Source organism: Eretmochelys imbricata, chromosome 13 (genome assembly GCF_965152235.1).
Source record: "Eretmochelys imbricata isolate rEreImb1 chromosome 13, rEreImb1.hap1, whole genome shotgun sequence".
NCBI lineage: Eukaryota > Metazoa > Chordata > Testudines > Cheloniidae > Eretmochelys > Eretmochelys imbricata.
In genome coordinates this window covers 6,317,274-6,342,548 of record NC_135584.1, presented here as the reverse complement: position 1 = coordinate 6,342,548, position 25,275 = coordinate 6,317,274, and the positions used below count along the sequence as shown (strand labels likewise).

General features: G+C 43.4%; 1 protein-coding gene across 1 annotated transcript in view; it reads left to right on the top strand.

The window, feature by feature from the left end:
- COL20A1 (collagen type XX alpha 1 chain) overlaps positions 1–25,275 on the top strand; it is an 86,901-nt gene that overhangs the window by 37,234 nt on the left and 24,392 nt on the right. Inside the window, exons 17-25 of the mRNA XM_077832183.1 lie at positions 327–459; positions 6,048–6,190; positions 7,605–7,746; positions 8,718–8,774; positions 11,333–11,371; positions 14,602–14,740; positions 16,741–16,883; positions 17,257–17,366; positions 22,941–23,099. Coding sequence (XP_077688309.1) covers positions 327–459; positions 6,048–6,190; positions 7,605–7,746; positions 8,718–8,774; positions 11,333–11,371; positions 14,602–14,740; positions 16,741–16,883; positions 17,257–17,366; positions 22,941–23,099 — 1,065 coding nt within the window. The remainder of the gene's footprint in view (positions 1–326; positions 460–6,047; positions 6,191–7,604; positions 7,747–8,717; positions 8,775–11,332; positions 11,372–14,601; positions 14,741–16,740; positions 16,884–17,256; positions 17,367–22,940; positions 23,100–25,275) is intronic.

Below are 25,275 nucleotides of genomic sequence, written 5' to 3'. Positions count from 1 at the left end.
GTGTCTACCTAACCCTCCCTTCTGTTTACTGGTCAACAACTTACCTGTGGCTGGGCTTTTGCAAGAACATCAGAAACAAGGGTCCTGATGATAGTCACCCTGGTTGGGCCATCATTTCTTTATAACTCTGCAAACACTGGGTGTCCTTATGTGAAGAGCATTCAGATCATTCTATCTGAGGTGATCCGTCCTTTTGTAGGAAGAGATTGTTAAAGAACAGTGCCTCTTGTTATGAAAGGATTTGATACTTTAAGATGCCATACTCAACCAGGTAGTTGCGGCTGCATGGGAACTCCACTTACGTTCGTTTCTCCTCCATGCTACAGCTGTCTGTTGCTGGGAACCTGGCTGCTGCCAGTTTACCAGGATTGAAAAAGAACACAGAATACCAGATATCGATCTGGGCATATTACAAGGATGGAGCTCGAAGCGACACTGTCTCTATTCTGCACAGAACTAGTAAGTGACCAACGTGCAAACTCTAGGGCTTCGGGGAAGGGAAGTCTCAGGACTAGTCACAGACCAATAACTCAGGTTTGACCAACAGGACGTCCCAGGTCTAAACATCTAAAAGTGACTTGAGAGGCAAGGTGGGTGAGGTATTATCTTTTATGGGACCAACTAAGTGATTGGTGATTTTGGGTGACCAACCCGAGTGACCTTATAGGGTCTTGAGCACCTGCCCTCTGAAAGCCAGTCCTCTATTAAGGTGTTTCAGGTGGGTTAGCCAGAAATGGAGGCTGCCAATATCACTAGTTGCCCTGGGGAAATTAGGTCCCAGCGCATGTATCTTTGTGGAGCTGTTTTTGGGGGGGGGGCAGGCAGGGTGCATATGAAGACTTATCAGTTACAGGCACGTGCTCCCCTTTCCCCCCTGCAAAACTGTGAGATGGCACCTTGGTCAGTAACAAAACTCTATTTACCGTCAGTGGAGGCAGAGTTGCACCCTAGAACTTCTTTTGGTGACTTCTTGCCTGTGTATCTCCGATGCCTCTTGGTGAATTGATGGAAGGCTAAAATGATCTACTTTTAGGAAGTATTTTGACCAGTGAAGAAATGCATTATAACCACATGTAAAATGGCCTTCTTATTAGACACAGCTGTAGATGAATCCACTGAGTGACAGTTCCTTGGTGATCAGGGCTCTGTCTTTTAAAAGTCTCATGGAAAAATCATCATAACCTAGGACATCTGTCTCAACATAGTCTTCCGTGTAGATCCATAGGAGTGCCCTTTAGCTGGGTGCTCTCTGTGCCACACGAGGCATTGTATGTTCCAGGAATGTACCACTGCATACAAAGTCGGCATTTGCTTCTTCACTTCAAGTGAAATGTATTGGGTGAGTCCCTAGTGCTACAGACAGTGTGCTGGATGGCTGATGTGTTATAGATTTGCAGTCTGCTCAAGAAAGCAGGCTGGCGTTATAAGCCAATAGTTTTCGATACCCTTGAAATGTAGTTTCCCTTTTCCCCATAAGAGGATACAGAAATATTGGAGTGGATTGCATGGACTTTCTGTAGGCTGTTTAATTCACTGTCTAGATGTTGCCTAATGAATGTTACTTGTTTATAACATGCTGTCTATTAAGGAAGGTGAGGAATCATTTGGAGTCCTAATTGCTGAGTCATTCTTCATTGGGGGCCCTTACAAAAATGCGAGCGAGCCTTGCGGTCCGACTCTGCTCTGAGGGAAAGTCTGAATCTTGCTTGGTGCTGACAGAATGAAGTTAAAAAGTGGCCTCCCCAAAGGTCCTCTTAATGACTACGCCCTGTCTAATGGCTTTGCAGCCCGTGAATGGAACACGAGTCGTTTAATATCTGTGATCTGCTCCTTCTCCTCTTGGTTCCCAACAGTCTTTGCAGAATAAACCCGTTCTGTCTGGTTTTGTGTTTTCTGAGCTGGTGAAGCTCAGAGTAAATTGCTGTCTTGGAATCCAAAGCCCTGCTTTTATTAATAATGAATAATAATAATGTATCCTTGTGTAAAGCTACCTCAGGCGAGCCGCCGAGTGCTGTAAAACACAAAGGTGAATTGATGCAACAGACTCACTGTGCATCATACTATTGTACAGGACAGAGGGATAATTGCAGCTATTTAGAGGTTTCAGTAAACAAACAGGTAGGTTTCAAGTTGTGAATTCCACAATGTCAAACCTGAGCAGTGAGCTCAGACCAGATCCACATCACGCAACTCACTGCAAATGGCACTGGTTGGTGCCGTGCTTGGCATACTCAGAAGACAGGCCAAGGACAGAACTGACCCTCAGGTGTGTATGTCCCATTCTTTGCTAGTGCTGGAATAAGTCTGAGAGACACCGGTGGGACAGTGAAGGGGGTGCAGCTTGCACAACTGCTGCCCATGACATATCTTTCCTGTGAGTGAATAGGGGATTTCATGTGTCATGGATATCAATCTTTCACTGCCACTTAATTCATGCAAAGGGCCAGATGCTCAACAAGTTAGGCCAGCAGTTACAGAGCCAGAATGCATGCTTAATTTCCATGTGCAATTACTCAGTTTGCACGTGCAATCAGAATAAGTGTGTACGTAAACTGGGACTGGATTTTGGGTGCACAACTGGATGCCTAACGTGTTTGAAAATCTGACTTCTCAATTTAAAAGAGAAAATGCCAGTGAGGAAAAGTGAAGTAAGAGAAGGAGGTGGTTTCAAAGAGAGTGTGCAGCTCCCGGGGAGCTCCGAGAGGGGCTGTGGTCCCAATAGCTTGAAAAAGGCTAAGACGGCAGGTGTCCTGGTAGAGAGGGGAGGGGCTGGGCAAGATTATGGGAAAGACTCACACTCTGTTTTGTGGCCAAGTTCAAATGAGCATCCATGAGAAAATCATTCAGCTTAATTGTATGATTCCTCCCCACTCTGACATTCTTAAAGCCAAGTGTTTGCGACAGGTCACTTGCTGGAGGATTCTCTGTTCCTTGAAGTCTTTAAGCCACGATTTGAGGACTTCAATAGCTCAGACATAGGTGAGAGGTTTTTCGCAGGAGTGGGTGGGTGAGATTCTGTGGCCTGCCTTGTGCAGGAGGTCAGACTAGATGATCATAATGATCTCTTCTGACCTTAGTATCTATGAAATACCAATGATGTGTCAAAAAGAAAAGGAGTACTTGTGGCACCTTAGAGACTAACCAATTTATTTGAGCATAAGCTTTGATGTGTCAAAAATCTTCCAAGCCCTCCTCTGAGTGAAAGGCTTATCTTCCATTGTAGCCAGCAGGCGCACACATGCTGTGTTGAGAGAGAGCCTGGGTGCAGAGCGGGGTGCATATGTGCGGTGAAAAGTGACTCGTGTTCTTTCTCATCCCTCCATATAGGACGAGGCTAAGCCATTGTTCTTTTTTGTTGTTGTTGTTTTTTAAATGTGTGCAGCATCTTTCAAGAAATACAGCAACTTCAGGGCAGTCACTAAAGTGAGGCTTTTGCCCTAGAAGCCTGAGGCTATGCAGGAAGCGTGAGGAACACAAGCACCTCTCTTTCTCTGTTCTCCCCAGGAGAATATGGCCTCCTTGAAGGTTAAGAGAAAAATGACTGCCTTTGTGTACTGGTTTTGCTGTGTAGAACTATATACCTCCCTGTGGGGCTGAGGTGAGCACAGCAAGTTCATTTTAATCAGGACTACTTCCTTGCTCAACCCACATACAAACCTCTGTGCAGGTAGATTGTGCTCAATGGACGTTACAGGACATCTCTCTCTTTCAGACAACAGGTCCTGTCATCAGACACATCTTACCAAAAAAAAATCCATCGCTCTGCAGTGCGTTGTGCTCCTTTACAAAGGGCGTGGTTTAGAAACAACGTAGGTCTTGTAACCTCCTGTCCTCTCTTGTGTTACACTTAAATTGTACAGTCTTTGCAGCAGGGACTGTCTTTTCATTATCATTATCTAGCTCAGGGGGCCCTGATCCTTGATTGGGACCTCTAGGTGCGACCACAATGCAAGTAATTATTAATAATAATAACACAAAAGCACATACACACAACCCTTCATGCACAGTAATGGGATATCATGTAACATTGCTTATCTTTTGGGACCTATCGGAGTCTTTAATATCTGTGCCATAGACCTAATGACCTTCCTGTTTGCTCCCTTTCAAGGATTTGTAAGGCAGCTGCCATTCTCGTCTGCCTGAGAAGGATGGGATGGGGATGCTCTTTAAGACCCACCAAGACTGTTCTTTCAAAAGCTTGGATGAGTGAAGTGAGGCATCCCCACCCCCTTTCCCTGGAGCGAAGTACTCTTCCTCCCCCTGAGATTGCCACCATTCTGCATTTGTCCTGAAGGACAGAATTATCAGAGCTGGACACTCCCCATTTCAGTGCTTGTGTTCGAAACTACAGCAATGTGCGGTAATGCTGGGTGAGCATGAGATGATACTTCATCGGCGCATTGCGACCTTGCATTATTGTGCAGCATGGTGACTCAAAGCGCCCACCTCTTAGGAATAGGGTGTGATGTGACATTTAAAGGCATGCCTGGGAACGAACATAGGACTCCAACTGTACAGCGAGCTGGGTTTTCCCACTCCCGGGAGTGAAATACCTGGCCTGGGAGTAGAACACAGGCTGGTCTGTCACCTCTGGAGCGAACATCCACAGTGGCAAAGTCATTAATAGATAGGTCCTTAAACTTGGGCAAGCTGATGCTTAGTTTAGTAACTAAGTTTAAGGAGACTAATGGCGAGGAGCTGAAATGATGGGAAGAATCCAGAATACTAAGCAATGAGGGCGAGAAAAACTCAGCTGCATCGTTTGGATAATAATGATGGATAAGGCTCCGAAGGGACATTTGAAATGGGCAGCCGTGCAGCTTAGCAGAGAGCTCTAGAGATTTACTCTGATTTGAGGACATGTACATTGTACCAATTAGACTGAGGAGTCCGAAGGCTGAAAACCCTCCTGTGAAGGAAGCGTGGAAAAGGTTTAAGGGGCAGCAGATGAGGTTGACCCAGATGGCACCCTCTGTGTCAGAGATACTCACTTCCTCCCTGGGCAGCCTAGAAATTTGACCTTTCCCCTGTCTGTCAGATCCGTGCTGTCAGATCCTGCAGGGCCCTGGGAGCTTTCCAAGTAATTCCGACTTTGAAGTTTTCAGCTAACTTATTCTATCTTGTTAGATTGGGTTATATTAAAAGAATGACAGGGAAACAGTGAACTGGTGGCACATCCTAGCTGAATGAAATGGTCGGTACAGGCAGCAAACCTGTGAGAGGCGCTGGGTGCTATGGAGCAGGCTGGGGTGGTCTTGCCTAATGGTCTGGGTGGGAGGCTGCCGTTATGGTTGGTGTGGAGGTAACGGGGCCTAGTGGCGAGAGCCCAAATCAGGAGCATAAAAATTGAAGCCTAGACAATTGGGCTTGGGCTGGAGCCTGGGCTCTGAGATCTTAACCACTGTAGGAGTCACATTCAGCTCAGGATATACGATAGGAATCACACCCAAACTTTGTATGAAACGACTTCAGAAGTCTGTGGGTGGTCCGATGAGTGTGAGCCAAGCAGTGTCATGTTCTGCAAGGTTGCTAATATTTTAGTAAGAAATTGAATTTAAAAACAAGAAGGGACAGACGGACGTTGCATTCACTGGACGATATCAACTTAGCAATGACATTAGAGTAAACTGAGTGTCCAATACACTCCGAGCCATCTCTAAAGCCATTTCACAATGTGCCTTTATATCTTGGGTCAGATATACATGCCACCTTGGGTATGTATGGGGTACACTTTACATATATTTCTTTATGCTTCTAGGTCTCCCTTCTCAACTCCAAAGTTTTTCTTGCAGCTCCTAGGCCTCTCTTGTCTCAGTGTTGAGTCCTCTCTTTCTAGCCTTAGGCAATCCACTCTCCTCCAAGATCTCAGTCTCTCTCGTTCCCTGGCCCCAAGGTGACGCCCCCTCTGTCTCTGTTCTGAGCTTTCACTATTATGGTAGCAGAGCAGTGAAGCACTTACTAATGTGCCAGACAAGGAATCTTTTTGGCCTGGTTTGTATCCATCACTATCTGCTTGTCATCTAGTTCATCTTTGTTCCCTGCTGCAGCTTCCCAGAGCCCACCCACCGACCTCGTTGTAGACTCGGAGACCCCCAATAGCCTGCAGGTCCACTGGAGACCCCCTGGCAGCCACATACAATACTACCGAGTAACCTACACTCCTGAATCTGATGACAGTGCTCAGCAAACAGTAAGTCCTCAGCTGCTTTTGGACATGCCAGGCACTTGACTAAAAAGACACGTAGCCAGTGTCATCCCGATGTGTCTCGGTTGAAGTCAGTGGGGTTACCCCAAGGATAAATTTGGTCAAGAGAACAAGAGCAACTCGCTTCCTCCGTCTGATTAAAGGCAGTGCATTAGAGACAGACAGTTGTGAATTCAAACCAAAGCCTTCTAGGCTCTTCCATGGATTTCTGTATAAAACATCAGGAGAATTCATTGCAGTCAAAGCCCCTCAGACTACAGCTGCCTCTTTGATCCACCTCCTCCCCATAAACTGGAGTGCTGCATTTCCAATAGGTGAAGGATTAAGGACAAATCCCCTGCTCTGACCTAAAGTGATTAAGCATTAACCTTTAGCACTCAAATTCTCCGGTTAGACCCAGTTAGACTGCAGTACCATAAGGAAATTTGAAATTCCTTTGGATGGAGAATGTCCCCATGTTCATACAGAGCTGCCCAGCAACTAGATAAGCCTGATCTGATGACTTTCTTCCTCCAGTCTGTAGCTTCAATAGGAAAACAAAGCAAGAAACCATGGCTGATGAAACTCCCTCAGTGTTTCCATTTCACTGAGGCAATATTGGCCTGAGACCAATAGGCCTGTCCAATTCGGATATCCATTAGGAAAATGCTAGCGGGGGACATTTCCCAGAATAAATAAGAAAACTTTCAATGGAAGCTGGATACCTAACTCCCCACTGTACCTTTGAAAATCTTCCCTGATGAGCTGAGGGGCAGTCTCAGTGCCTAGCGGGAATCTAAGGGCTGGGGGGAGAGGGGAGGTGGGGTGGAGCGTGTCTGCAGGAAAAGAGCTGGGAGAAGAGAGGATTTTTTGTTTCACTCGCAATTCAAAAAAAAAATCTTAAGTATTTTCAGATTGAATGAAAAATTAATTTTTTCAAAATTTTCAGGCAACTGAAAAATCATTTTGGGTCAAATGAAACATTTTGTCAAGACAAAATTGTTTCATTTTGTTTCATTCATTTTTAATTTTTTAGAAATGTTTGTAAAAATAAAATGAAAAGAAATGTTGAAATCGAAAGTGATTTCGAACCGAAAAATTGAAATGTTTCATTTAGAAAATGTTGAAAGGAAACATTTTGATTTTTTGGGATTACCCCTCCCCCGACCAACTGAAACCGTTTGGAGAAACCAACATGAACTTGAGAAATGTTTCAATGTTGTTGAATCTGCTGTTTTGGCAGAAAAAGGTTTTGGTGAAAAACTTTTCCCAGCTCTAGCAGGGAAGGGGAGTGTGGTCATCGGCTCTTAGTCTAAACTGCTTTTCTGTTGCCCTGTATTGCCCACTTGTATCAGCAAATGAATAAAAGCGGAATGGAGAATCCTGCTGGAGTGTCAGAGTCTTTCTCATCTCTGCATAGGTAATGGTTTCTGGTAAAAGCAGTGGAGTGACCCTGCAGTCGCTGCTTCCCAACACAGCATACAAGGTGATGGTTTCTGCTGTCCATGGCACAGGAGAGAGTGATGCTGTGTCAACAACTGGCCAAACTGGTAGGCAAATCAGTAGGTGCATACCTTTTATGCATTGCCTTTTATCCAGAGATCTTCAATAATTCACAAAGGTGTGATGCTGTCATTACCCCTATTAAACTGGGGCTTGGAAAGAGTAACAGGGGAAAAGCAACGTTAAAAGTTAAAGGGCCAGAGACCAATTTGGCCCAATTAATCACAGTGTAACTCTGTGGAAGTCAACAGAGATACTCCTCAGATTAGTTTCACCCTGGAAGTATATGACGATTTACTTGCTTGTGTAGGATACGCAGTTTGCGTATAGGGCCAGACTTTCAGAAGGGTTGGCCACCCTTTTTGCAGATGTAATTTGCACAGACAGTTGAACTGTGGGTATAAATCTGAATAATACAAATAAAAATATAGATGTAGCTACCAGTCTGTGTTTCAGAGTAACAGCCGTGTTAGTCTGTATTCGCAAAAAGAAAAAGGAGGACTTGTGGCACCTTAGAGACTAACCAATTTATTTGAGCATGAGCTTTCGTGAGCTACAGCTCACTTCGCTGTAGCTCACGAAAGCTTATGCTCAAATAAATTGGTTAGTCTCTAAGGTGCCACAAGTCCTCCTTTTCAGTCTGTGTTTGTGAATCAGGTAGCTAGAGGTGCATGTACTTGGATATACAGCCAGGGTCCATTCTGCAGGCACAAAAATGAGGGTGCAATGTTTTCAGGGTACAACTTGTGCCCTGAAAAGAGAGCCAAGTCCTCAACCTTTTTGCAAATTCCAGTAGGAAAAAGAACACCTAACCTCTTTAAAAAGGGGAGTGAGGCTGGAGACAATAGGTCCCCGCTTGAAACAATGGGACCAATACATGGCTCAAACAATGCGCCCATTTCATATCACATTCCCAAGCTATTGTTTCCAGTCAGAAGGGAGCATAGGGAAGGTCTAATAACCATGAACAATAGTGAGCCAAACATCCCAATCACAGAATCAGGACTCACAAATGCATTTATTCTTACAGCTTCTGTCTTGGCTAAACTGCCCTCAACACAAGGCTCCGTTCCCTTCAAAACAGAGGGTAAGTCGTGTGTGATAAGGCTGAAATTCACACACGTCCTCTTGCAGTGGCAACTCAAGCTGTTGGGGCTTAGCACTTCAAGTAGGACTGGGTTTAAGTCATGTCTCACACCATGGAAGATGATGTTGGGGACATGTATCTTTCCAGCATGAGTCTAATGTAAACCCAGAAGGTGTAGATGTAACCCATGCCTGCTTGGTGTGGTGCTCTATCCCCCGCTAGAGATTGATGAGCCTGCTACAGCCTGGGCTAAGAGGCATGTAGCTTTTAGCTCATGCAATAGAGGCTCATACGCTAAGCTTCAGAGGACCCAGGTTCCATCTCGCCTATCGATGACCGGGGTCTGTCGGCATTACAAGTGGGGGCTCATCTGGGATATTAACTGGGAAGACTCTGAAGCTTAAGATGCACTTTCTCAGTGAGGGGAAGTATGTGTGCAGGCTGTTTTGCTTTTTTTGAGATCTGGTTTCTCTGAAACGCTTTTGTTCTAAACAAATGACACTTCGGGTTAAGGAGGCTGTTTGGTCGCTGATTGGCACTGTCATTGCCCGGGGAGAACAGAATTGCAGGGTCTGGAGGTCAGTCTGACCTGCTGAGGTGATCACACTTGATACACAGGAGACTGCAACCCAGGGCCTGGTCTGAGAGTGGGAGAATTGTGTGATTCCACCCCAAGACAGAGGAGATGGCCCAAGACCTAGAAGGAGCGCTCTCAGAGAGAGTGGGAGGGGTCAGAAGTGGAGCTTACCCAGGAACGGACCATTTTAATAGAACCCTGTTCCATTGCTTTATCCCCCAGTACTGGTTCTAATCCCAAGTCTATAGAACTTTTCCAGAAAGAAAAACTTGCTTTATGTGTATGCAAACCAAGGTACCTCAAAATAATGGAGGCCAATGGAAAATGTCACCCTTTTGGTTTAGTACCTGATGTCCATAGTCCCAGAGCCATCAAACTCACAGCCTTCAATTCAGTTTCACACCCGAGTGCTGTGGTACCAACAGCCTGTGGCTCATACTTGGTGGGTGAGAGGGGTCACAAATTAACACAGTGGACTGGGCTTTTCAGGTGCACGTTTATTTGCCAAGAGGAATGGGGAGGGAATGACCAGCTCCTCCTACCTTTTACAGTAGTCAAGTACTGAAAATTGGAACCCTGCTTGTGTGGTGAGCTATGAAATACCATATGATGTATTTCAGAGTAACATAATAGCAACAGAACGTTTATAATGCAACCTTAATGTAATGAGCTGCTAAGCTGCATTAAACTAGTGACCTAAAAAGCCATTTGTGAAATAGCCAACCTCTCAAGTGTGCTTGAGTTTCAGGGACATCTCTGACTTTCAAATATTTTCCTTGTCCCAGTTCCATCTGGCATCCATGGCCCTGGGATTTAAACAGCAGCAAATAATTGAAAGTAACATTCATGCTCTGTTTTCTAAAACACTGCCATACCCAAAACACTTAAATGGGGAGAGCACTTTATAACTTGTCACCAAATAGCTTTTGATTCTAGTCCTTTGTCCCTAATTTGAATGAGTAGCATCCATATATTTTGCTCTCGCTGCCTCAGGGATGCTATAAGACTGAGCAGAGGATTTCCTGAGAAGGTGACCGGCAAAGGATATCCAATTGTTTTTTTTTTTTTTAAAGATTAAGTTCCAAAATGTAATAACAAATGAATAAAAATGAAAGAATGCTCTTAAGTTCAAATTTTCAGAATTACATGGACATGCATAGTCTTTGTGTGCAATTACCACAATTGCATATGCACATTTTGTATGTAAATACCTGCACAGATTTTGTGCATGTGGTTGCTTTTACTCGCTTCTGACAATCTTGGCTTTACCACTTAATGATGCGGAGAGACAAATTTTGCAAAAATGAAACCTCAGCTCCATGCTCAAATGGTTGGGTAGTTGTGTTTCTTTGTTTTGCAATGCAGTTAGAGCAATTGTTTATGCAAACTGGCAATTACATATGCATTATATGTTTAGGTGTCCAGACTACAACTAACCAGGAATGTCAAAGAAAAAGCCCATTATAACTGCGTTTAAGTCCACAGTGGGTGAGCAGTAGTAGAAGATTGAGTCAAAACAAAGTTATGACAAAGGGACCTGCTGATAAAGGACAATCATTTCAAAGGCTTGAGTGATGAGTGAGCCATACAAAACCTGGCAAACTTCCATGTTTGCATGTGCAGATTGGCTAAGTGCATATGAAGCTTCTTGTCATAGACCCAAGTTTGCAAAGAGTACAAATTTTCAACCAGTGTGTCTTCAAGCCATTGAAAATATGGCCCAAATGTATGCCATTGGATTGCCCATAAGTGTAACGATTATTGCTACCATCAGGCTGGGTCCTGGCCTCAAGGAATTGACGGTATTGTAGGGTACTGCAGTATCTGTGCCAAGATGTCTATACAGACTCACTCACTAGGTCTCCATGTGCTTTCCATTCTGCTGCAGACCACAGCCATGTCTGCTTTATTCCTGTAATAAGTTGCCAGTTTGGCTTCCATTGGGTCTCATGATTTTTCCCGTTTTTTTTTTCTCCTGCAGCTTGCCCCACTATCAGTTCCACTGAAGGCTCTCTGCAAGGTACCTTACTAGTTCTCAGTCCCAGGTGGGCTCTGTCATGAATGTGGACACGCTGTCTGATCCTGACTAATCTTTAATCTGCATCGCTGTTACAAAAGCTTGCCTGGCACACATTAAAGTCATCGTCCCCACACCCAGAGTGCTATTGCCGTGTCAGAAAATCTGATGCAGGAAACCTGGGAGAGCTCAGCAAATGTCTCCCCTCAACACCTTCATTTCCTTTCCCTTTCCCCACCACATTGGGCAACAGAAATACGTTTCCCTGTTGTACTGAGGGTCTTATTTCATCCATCCAAGCTAAGTAGGTAGCTCTCCCATCATCCACATCTGTCAACCTTTTTTGGGGAACAGCTAGCGGTAAAGGCTGGGAATTGCAAAGCCCCTAAGGAAGTTAGGCATCCAACTTCCATTGCACTGCAAGGTGATTTGTGTCCCTAATGCACTTAGGCTCTTTCAGTAACCCCAGCCTAAAATTTTTCCCCTTTCCCTCCCCCAAGGTAATCTCTGCAGGTTGTAAAGGATGTAGACATGCCTAGGGCTGCTGTTCGGACTCAAATGGTATATATTTAACTAGGGGAACTCTATTTCCCCTTTACCCACTGTAGGACCCATTATATATAGTTTGCCACCTAGGAAGTGACTTGTACTGCCTATATGGCAGCCCCAGCCCCACATCTTCCCAGAGAGTTCTAGTGGTCAGGGCTCCAGCCTGAGATTCAGAAGACCTTGGTTCAGCCCTGCCAGGGAGTCCTTTGGAGTCGCTTAAGTATGACACTGACCTCGGAGCTGTGATTCCCAGCTCGTGTAGACATACCCACGCTAGCTCTGGTTGAGCTAGCACCTAAAAATAGCAATGCATCTGTGGCTGCATGGGCCACAGTTCAGGCTAGCTGTCTGAGTACACATCCAGGGGTCAGGCAGTGCTCGGGGGAACCATCCGTGGTGCTGCTAACACATAGCTATTTTTAAGGTGTCGCTTGGGCGGAGCTAGCATTGTGAACTGGAAATCACCCCTCCCAGCTCAAATGTAGACATACCCTTCGTCTCTCTCTGCCAGAGTTCCCCAACCATAAAAGGGGGATAACGATAATAGGACTTCTCTGCCTCACAGGGGTGTTGTGAGGATATATACGTCACAGACTGGGAGGTGCTCAGATCCTCTTGTAAAGGGGGCCAGATAAGTATCTAAGATCCATAGACTGCCCTGTTTGACCTCTCTTCCCCCCATTCCTGCAAGACTATTCAGTCTGTGTATGTCCAGGCCAAACTAATCAAGCCATAATACCCAAGCAAACATTTCTGTGCCTGTCTTACATGACACAGGTGATTCATCAAGAGAAATAGCCCAGTGCCATAACTGTCTCACTGGTGGATTAATAATATGGTTATAACTGTAATTTAAATTTTGCTTTTAAACATTGTTATTATATTTGATATACATTTTAATGGACATGGTAATATACCAATCCCAGGGTTCTTAAATCAGAGAGAAATGGGTCTGAAACCTTTCAGAATAATCTGATGAGCTCTCTGAACACTGCATAGTGACAGTGTGCATTATAGCAGCCCAAATGCAAAATACCCACCAGAACCAAGATCCAATCAATAGTAAGTGGTGCTGAGGTGGGAGAGTACAGATTGAAAGGGAAATGATGTGATGAACTTGTCCCCCTTTCTCTTTAAAACAAACTGGTTATTTCCCTTTACCCTCCCCAGCCTGCTGTAAGTTCCGATAAGCTAAAAAAAACCCAACCCCCCGACTGCAAGGTCTGCTTGTATTAAAATCTGAAATAAGAAAGTGACTCATAGAGCTTTAATGATGAACTGGGAAGAAGAGATGAAGCTACATGAAGCTGGAGATGAGATGTCAAAGATGTCAGGGGAAAAATCTTTATAGACCGCATAAGGCAGATCACACCTCTGGGCAATACTTGAAAAATGAAGAGAGAAATGGAAATACTTTACTTTACCAACTTTCATGACTCTCGCACATGAGAGGATACATTTTGCAGCAGAGAATAATTCTCTCTTTTTTCCCTTTCCTAAGCAATTACTGGACAGAATCCACTTCTTTTATGATATTTGTCATCAAGTTGAAAAGGCAGAACTCATTATAACTTGTGCTTTTTTTCAGAGCAAATTTTTTAGGGTTTTTTTTTTCCATTTAATAGATTTTAAAAAAATGCCACTCTTATTTATTAGGTCTTGCTGCAGTGGCTGAGGCCCTTACAAACCGTAATTAATTCATTCCAGGAACAAATAACTCAAATATATTTTTAAGGTTCCTAGGTGACAGACTGTATTTACCTATCGTTTATAAAACTCAAGGATGTTAAAGCAAGAAAACAAGTTAATGACCTTCTGGATCTTACACTGCTCACATAGTGAACAAACATGTCATTTTTCTCAAACGTAAAAAAAAACATATTTTATCATAAAACCACCTTAACTCTGCTCCATAATAAATATTCATTCATCATTTATCTCAAAATAAATCTTTTGGTTGCATGGCCAGTGCCTAAGCAACTAAGCAACACTACCTTCCAGCTAGCTCACTCAGCCTCTCTGGGCTTTTAATTATCTCTGCTGAAAAATGTGCTTAATAATAATTCTTTGCACCTGCCTAGTTAGTTTTCATCTGTGGATCTCAAAGAATGTCACAGGGGTGAGCATTGCTCTCTCCATCCAGCAGGTGGCCTAACCAACACAGATCTGAAGCATTTTGTCTGGTCTAATGAGTAGACAAAGGTCAACCACTTCAGGGATTAGGTTCTGTTCCCACCAACTCTGCCACAAACTTTCCCTATAACTTTTAGCAAGTCACTGAGGACCAGAGTTTCAAAAGTGCTCCTCCCATTGTTCCAAATGGGTAGAATTTGTAGTTTCCAGAGGTGGGAGCTGGGTTCTGGACACTTTGGAAAATCTAGCCTGAAAATTTTCTGTTCCTCTGTTACCTGCATCTGGAAAATGGATCTATGCATATGTCTTCTAGGCCAAAGGGGCACTTTAATGGGAAACACGGAGCATTCAAGTCAGAACACTGACACAGTATGCAGAGTGTTTTGAGCAGGCTGATAATTCGTTATACCTACTAGCCTTCTCCTTACTGGAATGCGCTTGCCCTTGGCGAAAACAAAGAGCAACCATTGCTCAGGCAGATCCCTTACAAACCATTGTTTTCCCTACTATCTCAAAGTGTTTCTTTCTCTGCCCTTCTCTGACTGCACCAGGATTTGACATGATGGAGGCTTTTGGACTGGTGGAAAGAAAATATGCCTCCATTAAAGGAGTGGCCATGGAACCGTATGTGTTCAGCGGGACCCGTACTTACACTCTCTTCAGAGATATTCAGCTAACCCAGAGAACAAGGTAGTTTGGGAAGATAGCTGAGAACCACATTGATTCCAACAAAAGTTTATTCTCTGTCTGTTGCATAAACATTGGCTCTGGTCCACACAATGAAGGGTATCGACTGGTGCGGGTGGGTGTAGATACTGGCCTAGTGAACACTCAACTGGCCATTTCCTAGTGAAAATAGCATGAATGCTAACCCCACCCTAGTGAAACTGAAAAGCATGCAAAGATTTTTTTCCCCCCTTAGAAGACATGTATTCTGTGCTGATCGATAAATCACCCCCTGAACTGCCTCAAGATGGATCACATGATGGGACATGTCACAGGAACTTCATTGAATACAGTGGGGTGATTGGGGCATTGAACTTTTGCAAGGCCAAGCTCAGATTTTAGGTGCCTATTGGCACCTTCCCTGTTTTAGCTGTGTGCCTTCAATATCACTGTTGTCCAGAATTAAGTGCTGAAAGACTGCATGTGATGACCATTGAGTTCTGTTTAATTGTCCTCTGTTGGGGATGCATTTAATTCTTTCCATGACCACTCCTCTCCTCATCCACATGCATTTAAAAGACCAAACTTTGAGGCAAAGTTTCAGCTAGAAACATGATTGGGGCCGGACCTTTTTAACCTCTTTCACCCTTTCCCCTAATGTTCCTGGTTTGCAGTCTGATAATTACTGTTGTAGAATACAAGTTTATAGCTCCACTGGGCAGCTTGACTTTGATTGACAAGAAGGATTAACCAGTGACTTTGGAATGTGACTTTACTGTGCACCTCATTAGTTGGGATCCTTCTCAAAGTCCTATGCATTGTCATGGGTCAACTTTCATTCCAGGCAGTGCCAATGACCCCAGTAGCATTATGGAGTATAAATCATGGCAGATTTGACTCTTAATAGTCAGTTTTATTTTATTTTGAAGCCTAATTACTAAAGCACTGGGATCATTTAAATCTTATTTAAAGAAGCAAAGCTTCTTACAGTAAACAGAGTAGGGGAATTCAGAAGGCTCTAAGTAATTAAAAAAGCATAGACAAATCCATTTGCTCAACCAGTAGGAGTATCAGATACACAAATATGACCTTCCAAGGACATTATATAATTTAAAACAAAACAAAACTTGATGTTACGTTTGAAGCAGTCCTGAAAAGATTGTTGAAGTGTTGTGTATCTACTCATGCAAATGTGGCCCATACAGATTACAAATGTATCTGCGACATGGCTAATTTTGCTTTCTTCATTCACTTTTGACCTATGCCTTTTGAGTGACATTTGCATGCAGTAAGTGCTTTGTAACAAGTTTGGAACAGAAGTCTAGAAGAGAAAGCAAGACCTTCTCAGGAGTCCATGGCTTGACTTGTTACATGTCCTCTCACGGGTTTCATTTTTGAGTCCCAAATTTCACAAGTGATCTTAGTATGGCTCATGTGTCTTTTTGCAAGGTACTTCTAAGTACCTCTGTCAAGGCCTGAAGGTCTTCCCCTAGTTTTCTACCCCATCCATCACAGCCATCATTCATTCTTCTTGACAAGGAGTTTTGGATAGGACCCTTTCAGAGCCCATCAAAGTAACTCGATAAGCTACCAGAAGTGTCTCTTTTGAATAATGCAAGGCTGCATTCACTGTGTCTTCAGCATTCCCTGACCCAACACGGAGTGAGAGATTGACCATGATGGCTGGACCTGTACCTCCCTTTTGATGCTATGACAAGGCCACAGGGATGCCCTGCACATGCAAAATTCTAGGGCATGTGTTTTTTAAACCCAAGAGGAATGTACAAAATACGGAGCAAATTCTCTACTGGGGTAACTCCTTCAACTTCAACCGAGTTACACCAGCAAAGGATCTGGCCCTGTATTTGATTTCCACAAATGAGCCTCACTCAGGCCATCATGCCTCAGTAACACCACTCTGTCTGTAGCTCAGAACTGTTCTGGTTGCCAGGAAAGTAGAACATTAGCTCCCTGCCATTCATTATCATTAGTCACTGAGCTGACTTCTGCTTGTCTCATTCCAGTGAAGTGCTTCTCTCTGGGATTCCGTCTGTGCACACCATCAGCATCCTCCTCCGGCTCCTTCCGGAGACTCCCAAAGTGCCCTTTGCCGTGTGGCAGCTAACAGATGAGGACTTCCAGCCAATCCTCGGGGTTATACTTGACTGTAAGGTTTCATGTAGTATAGATCAGATTCAGGTATTTGAAAGAGTAACAGAACCAACTTCTATACTCAGTTGGACAGTTTTATTATTGAAACTTGCCAGTGTCCAGCATGAACATTTCAGAAGCTATCGAAATAACATATGGAAATGTTTTTCTGTATAGTTAAAAACCCACTAAAAACTGTAATTTTATTTACTCCATTTTGCAATGTATGCTTGACTTTGACCATTATTTTCCTTTTTTGTGCTTTTAAAGCTTGACAAGTATTAAGTGTTTCAGTATGTTTTAAGCCTATATTTTTTTTCAACATGCTGTAGGTGAAATCAAATTCTATTTTAATTCTAAGTTCTTATTTGTCCTATTTTCCCCTGTAGCCAGTAAGAAATCCTTGACCTATTTCAATCATGACTACAAGGCTGATTTACAGGAAGTCACCTTTGACCAACAGGAAGTGAAGAAGATATTCTATGGGAGCTTTCATAAGGTCCTTATCAAGGGAGGGAGTAACTTAGATCATTATCTCACAAGGGCAGGCTGAGAAAAAAATGCAGTCAGTATATATTATTTGAACTGAAGAGTGGTTATGAGAATGTTCTTTAAAAAGTCATTAGCCAGTTGGCCAACCTGTTTGTGTTGATTTGCAATTGTAAGGAATTTTGAGTCATCCCATATGAAAAATACATATTTTCCAAGTATTGAACATATCTAACATAGTTAGATATATTTAAAAGACATATGAGTATATAAAATATATCCACACATTACAAACTTGGCTAACTGTCATATTTAAAATGTAATATTTGGTGGAAACATGAAATGCTATAGTAGTGAAATGTATGTAATGCATGTTGAATCACGCGCTTCCTTTTTAAATATGAAATTTTTGCCAGTTTTGTACAGTATATTTTATATATTTTCATATAAACGCGTTAGCAAAGAGATAACCACCTTGTGAAAAAATATGTATTTTTCTCCATAAGGGATGCATTATAAGAGCTAACAGAGTAGCTCTTTCAGTTCACTCGCCTTGATTTTAATATTGCCCGATATGTGTCTCGCAGCTGATCTGTTTATTAGCGTGTATGCATGTCCATTTATGATGCAGTGTTGTAGTCCCAGTGGTGAATAGAATGGTACTTATGTAACTGCACTATCCCTTTTTCTCTGGATATATCGTTGAAATGTCACCTTTAGTCCCAGCCAAGCAAAGATTTAAGCTTTTAAATTGTCCTGTGGAAGTCAGTGAGACTACTGAAGGCCTATTGGCCTTAAAGTTAAATGTATGTGTATGTCTATGCAGAATCGTGGTCTAAGTGCAAAAGAATTTGCGAGTCTTTGTCTAGTCCTGACCCCCACCATAAAATCACCACTCAGTTCAGCAGAAGGAATTGTCTACTCACGAGAGGCAAAGGACTGGAATGGCTGATTGTAGTATGAACTGGGGTTGTGGTGGATAATCCTAATAGTAGGCGTTTGTGGGGGATATGGGATAAACTGTGAAAGGGCTGGACAAGCTAGGTTTGCATGGGGTTACAGGTCAGGGTGTAGGTGCCCTGGCACACAAGTGCCAGGGGAGCTTGCCCAGTGGCTGATTGCTCTATTCCTGGATCTAACTGGAGTCACCAGTTTCTCTTTCATTCCCATCACTTTCTTCCTCATATAAGAGTAATAATTAAAAAGGGAAACGTAGGAAACAGGAAGGTACTGAAGTAAGGCAATTGGGTATGTGCAAACCCACAGTTTGTCAGATGGCCACAGCTGTTCACTCTGCTAATCTATAAAAAGGTGAGTTACCATGGAGCACATTCTAAGGCAATATAGCCAGTGGATATGCACAGGTCTGGGACACAGGAGGCCTGGGTCCAATTCCCAGCTCTGCCACTGACTTGCTGGGTGTCCTTTGGCATGTGTCGTCATTTCCTGTGCCTCAATTTCCCCATCTGTAAAAATGGGGATAATGATACTAACCTCCATTCTAAAGTGCTTTGAGCTCTAAAGATGAACAGCGCTAGATAAGAACTAGGTGGTGGTATTATTTCCCGCTGAAGTGCCAGAAGTAATCGTTTTTTAAGCTCAAGGTTGAGGGCACCTAGCAGATTTGTCAGAGGCTGTTAGAAATTAGGCTGTTTATTGCCTTTTGATTTTGGGACAACAACATTACAAAGCGGTGGAAAACAATGGCTTTTTGCGGAGCATCCTTCATACATGATCCATAAAACACTTTTGCAGAGAAGCTCAGTTCTAACCCGAATAAAAGGGGGCAAGTAACACAAGAAGTAACACAAGATTTCAAGAAGAGAAGTAGCTCTGTGTTCTGGAGGCTGGAGAGGGGGGTGGTTAAAGATAGATGGGTCAGCACAAGACAGATGGGGATTTGGAGACGGGGAGAAATGAGGGGAAAATGGCGAGAGCTGGGGCACTCTAATTTCTCACCTTGTAAAGACGGAGTGTTCTTTTTAATATTGCACTCCCCACAGCCTGTATCTAGGCAGCAGGCACTCCTTAGGGGATTGCCTCATCCAGAGTAGGTCGTGTTTTATTCCGGAATGCCTCTTGCAAGAGGTTAGAAGAGTGTCTTCCCTCCCAGGACCTTCCATGTGGCTTTACCTTGACACAATGCAAGCCTTGACCACTCTCATTAAAAGCCCAATGTATTCAAGAGGGAGTAAAACGAAGCGTCTGCATAGCGCAGCTTGGGCCCTGCCTGGCAAGATCTCAGCTAGGTAGGTGCAGTTCAGATTATGGAAAAGAAGCCGTGTCACATTTATCATCTCAGGTCTGCTGTCCCTTTCTCCTTGGCCCCTCGCCTGGGGCAGTTTGTCAGTGAGATCGCCTCTGCCCTGCAGGTGACTGCCATCTGACCTGGCTCCTATGCTTTTCAAGATTTTTTCACGTGCCTGGCTTATTACCATCCTCAGGCTCCCTCACACAGTAGTCCCCTGTGCAGAGACACTGGGGGACAATATTATTCTGTCTCTTATTTTTCCTGAAGTCACTCTGCAATGTAGCTGCTGCACTGGAGACACTGATTAAGTTCCTGTTTTACTGCCCACCTTCCAAAACTTGAAAAGCTCCTTTGAAGGGGTCTCCGCACAGTTCTTCCTCAGCCCACCTTATTACTCCTAAAAGCATCTCTCTCTGCCCTTTCTTCTAGCTTATGACCAGGCTTTGGAATATTAATGATCTTGGCTGGAGGTGTCAACATAAATCCAACTTGGTTTGCTTTAGTTTAAAGAGGCAGGACTCACTTTTTGCCTTTTAATTCCCTCTGAACTTTTTTTTCTTTAGATTGAATCTGAGCTATTGTCATATTAAAGGCAATCTGTCACAGTCTTCATTGCTAGGTCTAAAACGCTTAGTGCTACAAATGTTCAGGTCTTTTTTTTTTATTTTACAAAGAAGCTGCACAAGAAGAGAAAGAATTGAGATGGACTGAAAATCAAGCCCCAAATCCAAACATCCCTGATCTATGAGTACATTCATTTCTGGCTCCAAACTTCACAGCTCAGTCCTCTTCCAGTCATGGAGTCAACAAAAGCTGCAGATTTAACTAGTCTATATATCTATTTTAGGTACTTCTGTGGCCACCATCACCATATTATCTGACTGCTTCACCATTTTGAAAGTATTTATTCTCACATTACTCATGAGCGAGGGCAGTTCCACGATCCGCCTTTTACATATGGGAAACTGAGGCACAGAGGGGCGAATTGAGTTGCCCAGGGTCACACAGGCCATCTGTGGCAGAGCAGGGAATTGAATCCAGGTCACTCAAGTCCTAGGCTGGACCACCCTGCCTCCCTGAGCTATGGCGTAGGTCCCATCTAGATTGAGATTTTTAATTTCAACATGGATTCGTTCCTAGTTGTGAGTGGAGACAGGCAGTACATTTTGAACCTTAACTGACTTCTCAGGTTGCTAAAGCTGCTTATCGTTTGGCTGTATGCCTTCTAACCCCCTGACCAGACCCCCAGTGGCAGGTATAATCACTCAAAAGTGCAATGCCTGTAGTGTACAGTATTTGTCATGATGAAGGCATGGATTTCAGTCTCACTCAAAGCTACAGTGAAGTAGGTTTCCAAAAACACCTTTCATGGTGCTTTAAAGCAGTTACAAACACAGTGGGGATTTCATGTCCCATCCATCAGTCGGTGCACTCTATACTGCCTATTACCTTAAATGTCCTGCATACATTTTCATCTTTAAGTGTTTTTTGTTTAGTTTTGTGTTAAATATGCAAGAGAAAAACACATTCTTTTTTCCCATCTGTACCAAACATCATCTTGTATTTGCTGTTAATAACCACTTTCCAAACAGAATAATAACTGTGAGACCAAGACCAGCACTAGAAGATTATAAAAGGAAAGCCCTGCATTTTCATGTGTGGCAGAGAGATCTTTTTGTTAAAATACAGGCCCATTTTCAGAGGTCTTTCATAACGTAGCTCAGGGACTGCTAATGAGGTATTCTTTCACCACTAGTTCACCACTTCAAATCTGGACCAGGTTGCTAATGACAGTATAACTGGTTGGGAGAGAAAAACTAATAATTCCCTGCACCCCTCTATGTATTTAATTTATGTATTTATTTATTATTGATTTGAAGTTCAAAAACTTAGAAAAAGTTTAACTTGTTTGACTGAAAATCAGGGAACATTTTAAAAAGAAAATTTCATCAAAATTGTCCCCAACTTTTTTTTTAATTTAGAAATTAAAACCCTCCTCCCAAATTAGCACCTTATAACTAGACCTGAGCAAATAATGGACTTTTTGGTTTGGGAGTCCATCTGAAAACTTTGGGGTGGCGGGGGGAGTGGTTTGGTTCCAGCTGAAACTGACATTTTTGTTGTTTGATTTGAGTCAAACAAAACAATTTTGGGCTCTTTTCATTTTGTTTCAGGTAATGTTTGGGGTGTTTTCTCACTTTTTTTGTCATTGTAAATTAGCTATATTTCAAAACAAAGCACCATTTCGTTTCAAAATGTCTCAACACTTTGTTTCAGAAACGTCAACACAAAATGGTTAAAGCTTTCCTTTTTATTTTTTTTGCCAGCTAAAACGATTTGCTGAATTCGACCCGAATTCATGAATAGTTGAGGAGTTTTGAAAAAAATAATTTTTTCGGCAAACTTACTATTTGCCAAAAAAATTGTCCTGCTCTACTTAACAGCTGTCTCAGTAGACAACCCAAGGACGAAACTAATTATGGAGGCTGATCTACTTCACATCACAACTCCAGGGATGGCTCTTCCAGAAGAGGGTTGACATCCAGCAGTGGGCTCTTATGGCTCTGTAGATGCACGCAAAGTCTAATTAACTATATCTCAGTTTACTCAAACTCTTGGTTATCCCAAGCTCGTGTATGTCTTTCAGGGTTTGACTGCAGAGGAACTGTGCTCCAGCTCTCAGCCCTATCCTGCGTCCCTTTTCTCCAGCCCAAGAACTGGCCACGAGGAAGCCAAAAGTCCTGTGCTCCAAAGCCTTCAGTGCATAAAGTGGGCTGTTTGTTGTTGTTTTGACGGAAACTGTGTGCTGAAGCTCACAGCACTTTTTGCCATCTTTACTGACACTGTTATGGGCTGAAGGCTTCTGCACACAAGGATTCCTGGCTTGCTCAGGGCTGGCTGGGGGAGAGGCCTGGGAATCTGAAGAAGAGCTCTTCTCTTGCATAGCCCCTAACCTCTGCAGGAGTATTGAGGAGCTGAGGAGCTGGCTGTCCCTGGGAAAACTGTCCTGCTGTTCATAGTCTGGGGAGCTAAAAATAGGAGATCCTGAGTGCAGATTTCAGTGCTGGTTGGACTAGCCCTCCCACCCCCTTCTCACTCGTCTGAAATTTAGATTCTCCAATGGTTTTGATGTCCCTTAGGACAAGGTATTATTGTCCATGGAGGAGTTCACTCTCTAGGGCTTTCACCCAATATCTTTTGCGATCATTACATGCACAAAAAAAGATGCCTTTGATTGCCGAAGTGGATATGAACTCTGCCAGATACATGATTAAAAAGAATCCTCCGTCCAACAGGTGGGGTCCAATGCATCTATTTTTAATTGTTATCCAGGTGCACATAGCTGTGAGCCATTTCAGGATCAAACTCTACTTGGACTGTAAGAAAATAGCAGAGAAACCGATCAATGCTATGGGAAGCATCTCCACTGCTGGCTTCATCATGCTAGGAAAACTGACAGGAACCAGAGGACCCAGGAGTGGGTCAGCAGCAGTAAGTCCAGCGTTTATTAGTTTTAATGAGGAGTCTTGTGTCTAAATTCAGGATTGGATGGGATACAAATCAGAGCAGAACTACTGTCCCCTCCCCCCATTGCTCTTGTGTTGAGTTCACCCCGTGAAGTAGGGAAGTGTTATACACCTATTCAGCTTTTGAAATTTGTTGAGCATTTTTAATGCAATGTTTTGCACATTCTCCTCCTGCCTTTGGGAGTTTGTGATGAGATGTAGCACAGCATGTGTGTGCCAGGTAGCCACGTCAGCTCGCACCCTGATCTGTGGGTGAGCAGCTTACATGGTGCTTTAATACTACATAGTCTTGAAACCCAAGGACATACAGATCTTGTTGTAATTGGCTGAAAAAGGCAGGAGGGTTACTAGATTGCTTCTAAAAGAGAAGGCTTTATACATCAGCTCCCTTGGACTGGCAGCAGCCACATGCTAGTAATCACGGGGGGCAACATGTTCAGATGGGTTTCATTTGGTCTCAAAATCTCAAAAGTGCACTGTCCCTGAATGACTGTCAAACAATACTCAGAGCAGTCACCATAAATTACAACTCAAAAAACCCTCTCAACACCAGACTCAGCTGCAAACAAAAGCCCACTTTTGCCCCACAGGTAAAGGAAAAAAATAAACATCTTGGCTTTGCCCCGTGCCCTGAAGATCAATGGTCTTGGGCTGATTGACCCATTAGAAAAGCAAGCACCAGAGACAAAAAGCACCCTGAATCTGATTCTTCATTACCTTATACCTCATGTTGCCATTTACACCGCTGCAAAATAAGTGTAAAAATACTCCAGTGGCTGATCTGGTTGTGTTTTATGCCCCTGGGCCCAGATCCTCAAAGGTATTTTGGCACCTGACTCCCATTGATTTCATGGGAATGATTTGCACTGGTTTGAATGATTACACAGGGTTCAGGGCAAGGATAAATTAGTGTTCCACAGCACTCTGACCATAGATCTAGGGAGTGCAAATAAGAACAGATCTGCTGACTGCAACGTTCCACACATGAAGGCAGCATTGCACAAGCAATCTGGCCCATCTGTATTGCATGCAGCCTCAGCTAACACCAGGAGGAAGTGGAATCATGCAATGTACCGTGACAAATGCCATCAAAGGAATGAGCTGTACCATATGGGAACAGATTCATAATAAAAGTGGGATTCAAGCAGCTCTAATTTTATTTGCCAAAGAAATACTGTGGTGGTTTAGAGTGACAGCAGCCATGTCAGACCTCTGCCTTGGAGGAAAATATCCTCTATCCCTCCCCAGTTTTTCCTTTTAGCAGCTTAGCGAGCTGGATCCAGTCATTGAAGAGCTACTAATGAACAGCCCAGACCTTCTCTACTCCCATCATGCTTCAAGCCTAACAAAGTTTCATGTCTTCTGCAGCTCTACCACCCTTGAGGAGACAGAGCGCCTCATTATTGGTTATCATCAAACCTTATTTAAGACATCTCTAAGTATCATTTGATGTATGGGGCTCATTTTCTATCCATATGCTGCACATCCCACTCTTTCAGTCGCACTGCTCACTCATCATTAAATGTCTGGGGGAAAAGATTTGATTGGGTAAAAATGGCATTCTTAAAAACTGTGGGTTTTAAATATATCTCCCCCCTTTTTCTTTTATTGGTCTCATGCAGCATTTGTCCTTTTGCTAATCAAAACGGAAAGATCTGGCAGTCTAGGGAGAGGCTGAGAAGGAGGGCAGATTTATTTGGACGGGGAGGATGCATCTCCCAGGAATATCTGCTACTTTTGTTCTTCTACCACTTTCTTTGAGTGGCAGTGGAGCAAAGTTGTCTTTTTACATTTTGGTTTGTGTTGAAGCCAGTTACCTGGGGCCTTGGGAGCGGCTGCTGCTGAAATGTGAATAAATCGGAAACTGAGGTTTCGTTAGCATGGATGAGCTTATAGAGTTCACTTTGCAAGGCTCTGGCCTCAGAGGCCTGAGACTTGCAATGCAGTCCAATGACCAGCCACCCCTTCTAAAGTCTGTATCCGTTGCCTTGTGTCTGCAGTTTGTACAATTGCTTCTGAAAGAATGTGTCTATGGGTGGTGGTTAGGGGGAGGGGAGAAAGTGCATGATGGTCTCTTACATAAGGTTATTTTTACATTCTACTGCAGCCAGAAGTGGCCAAGAATTTACACAACTTCCTGC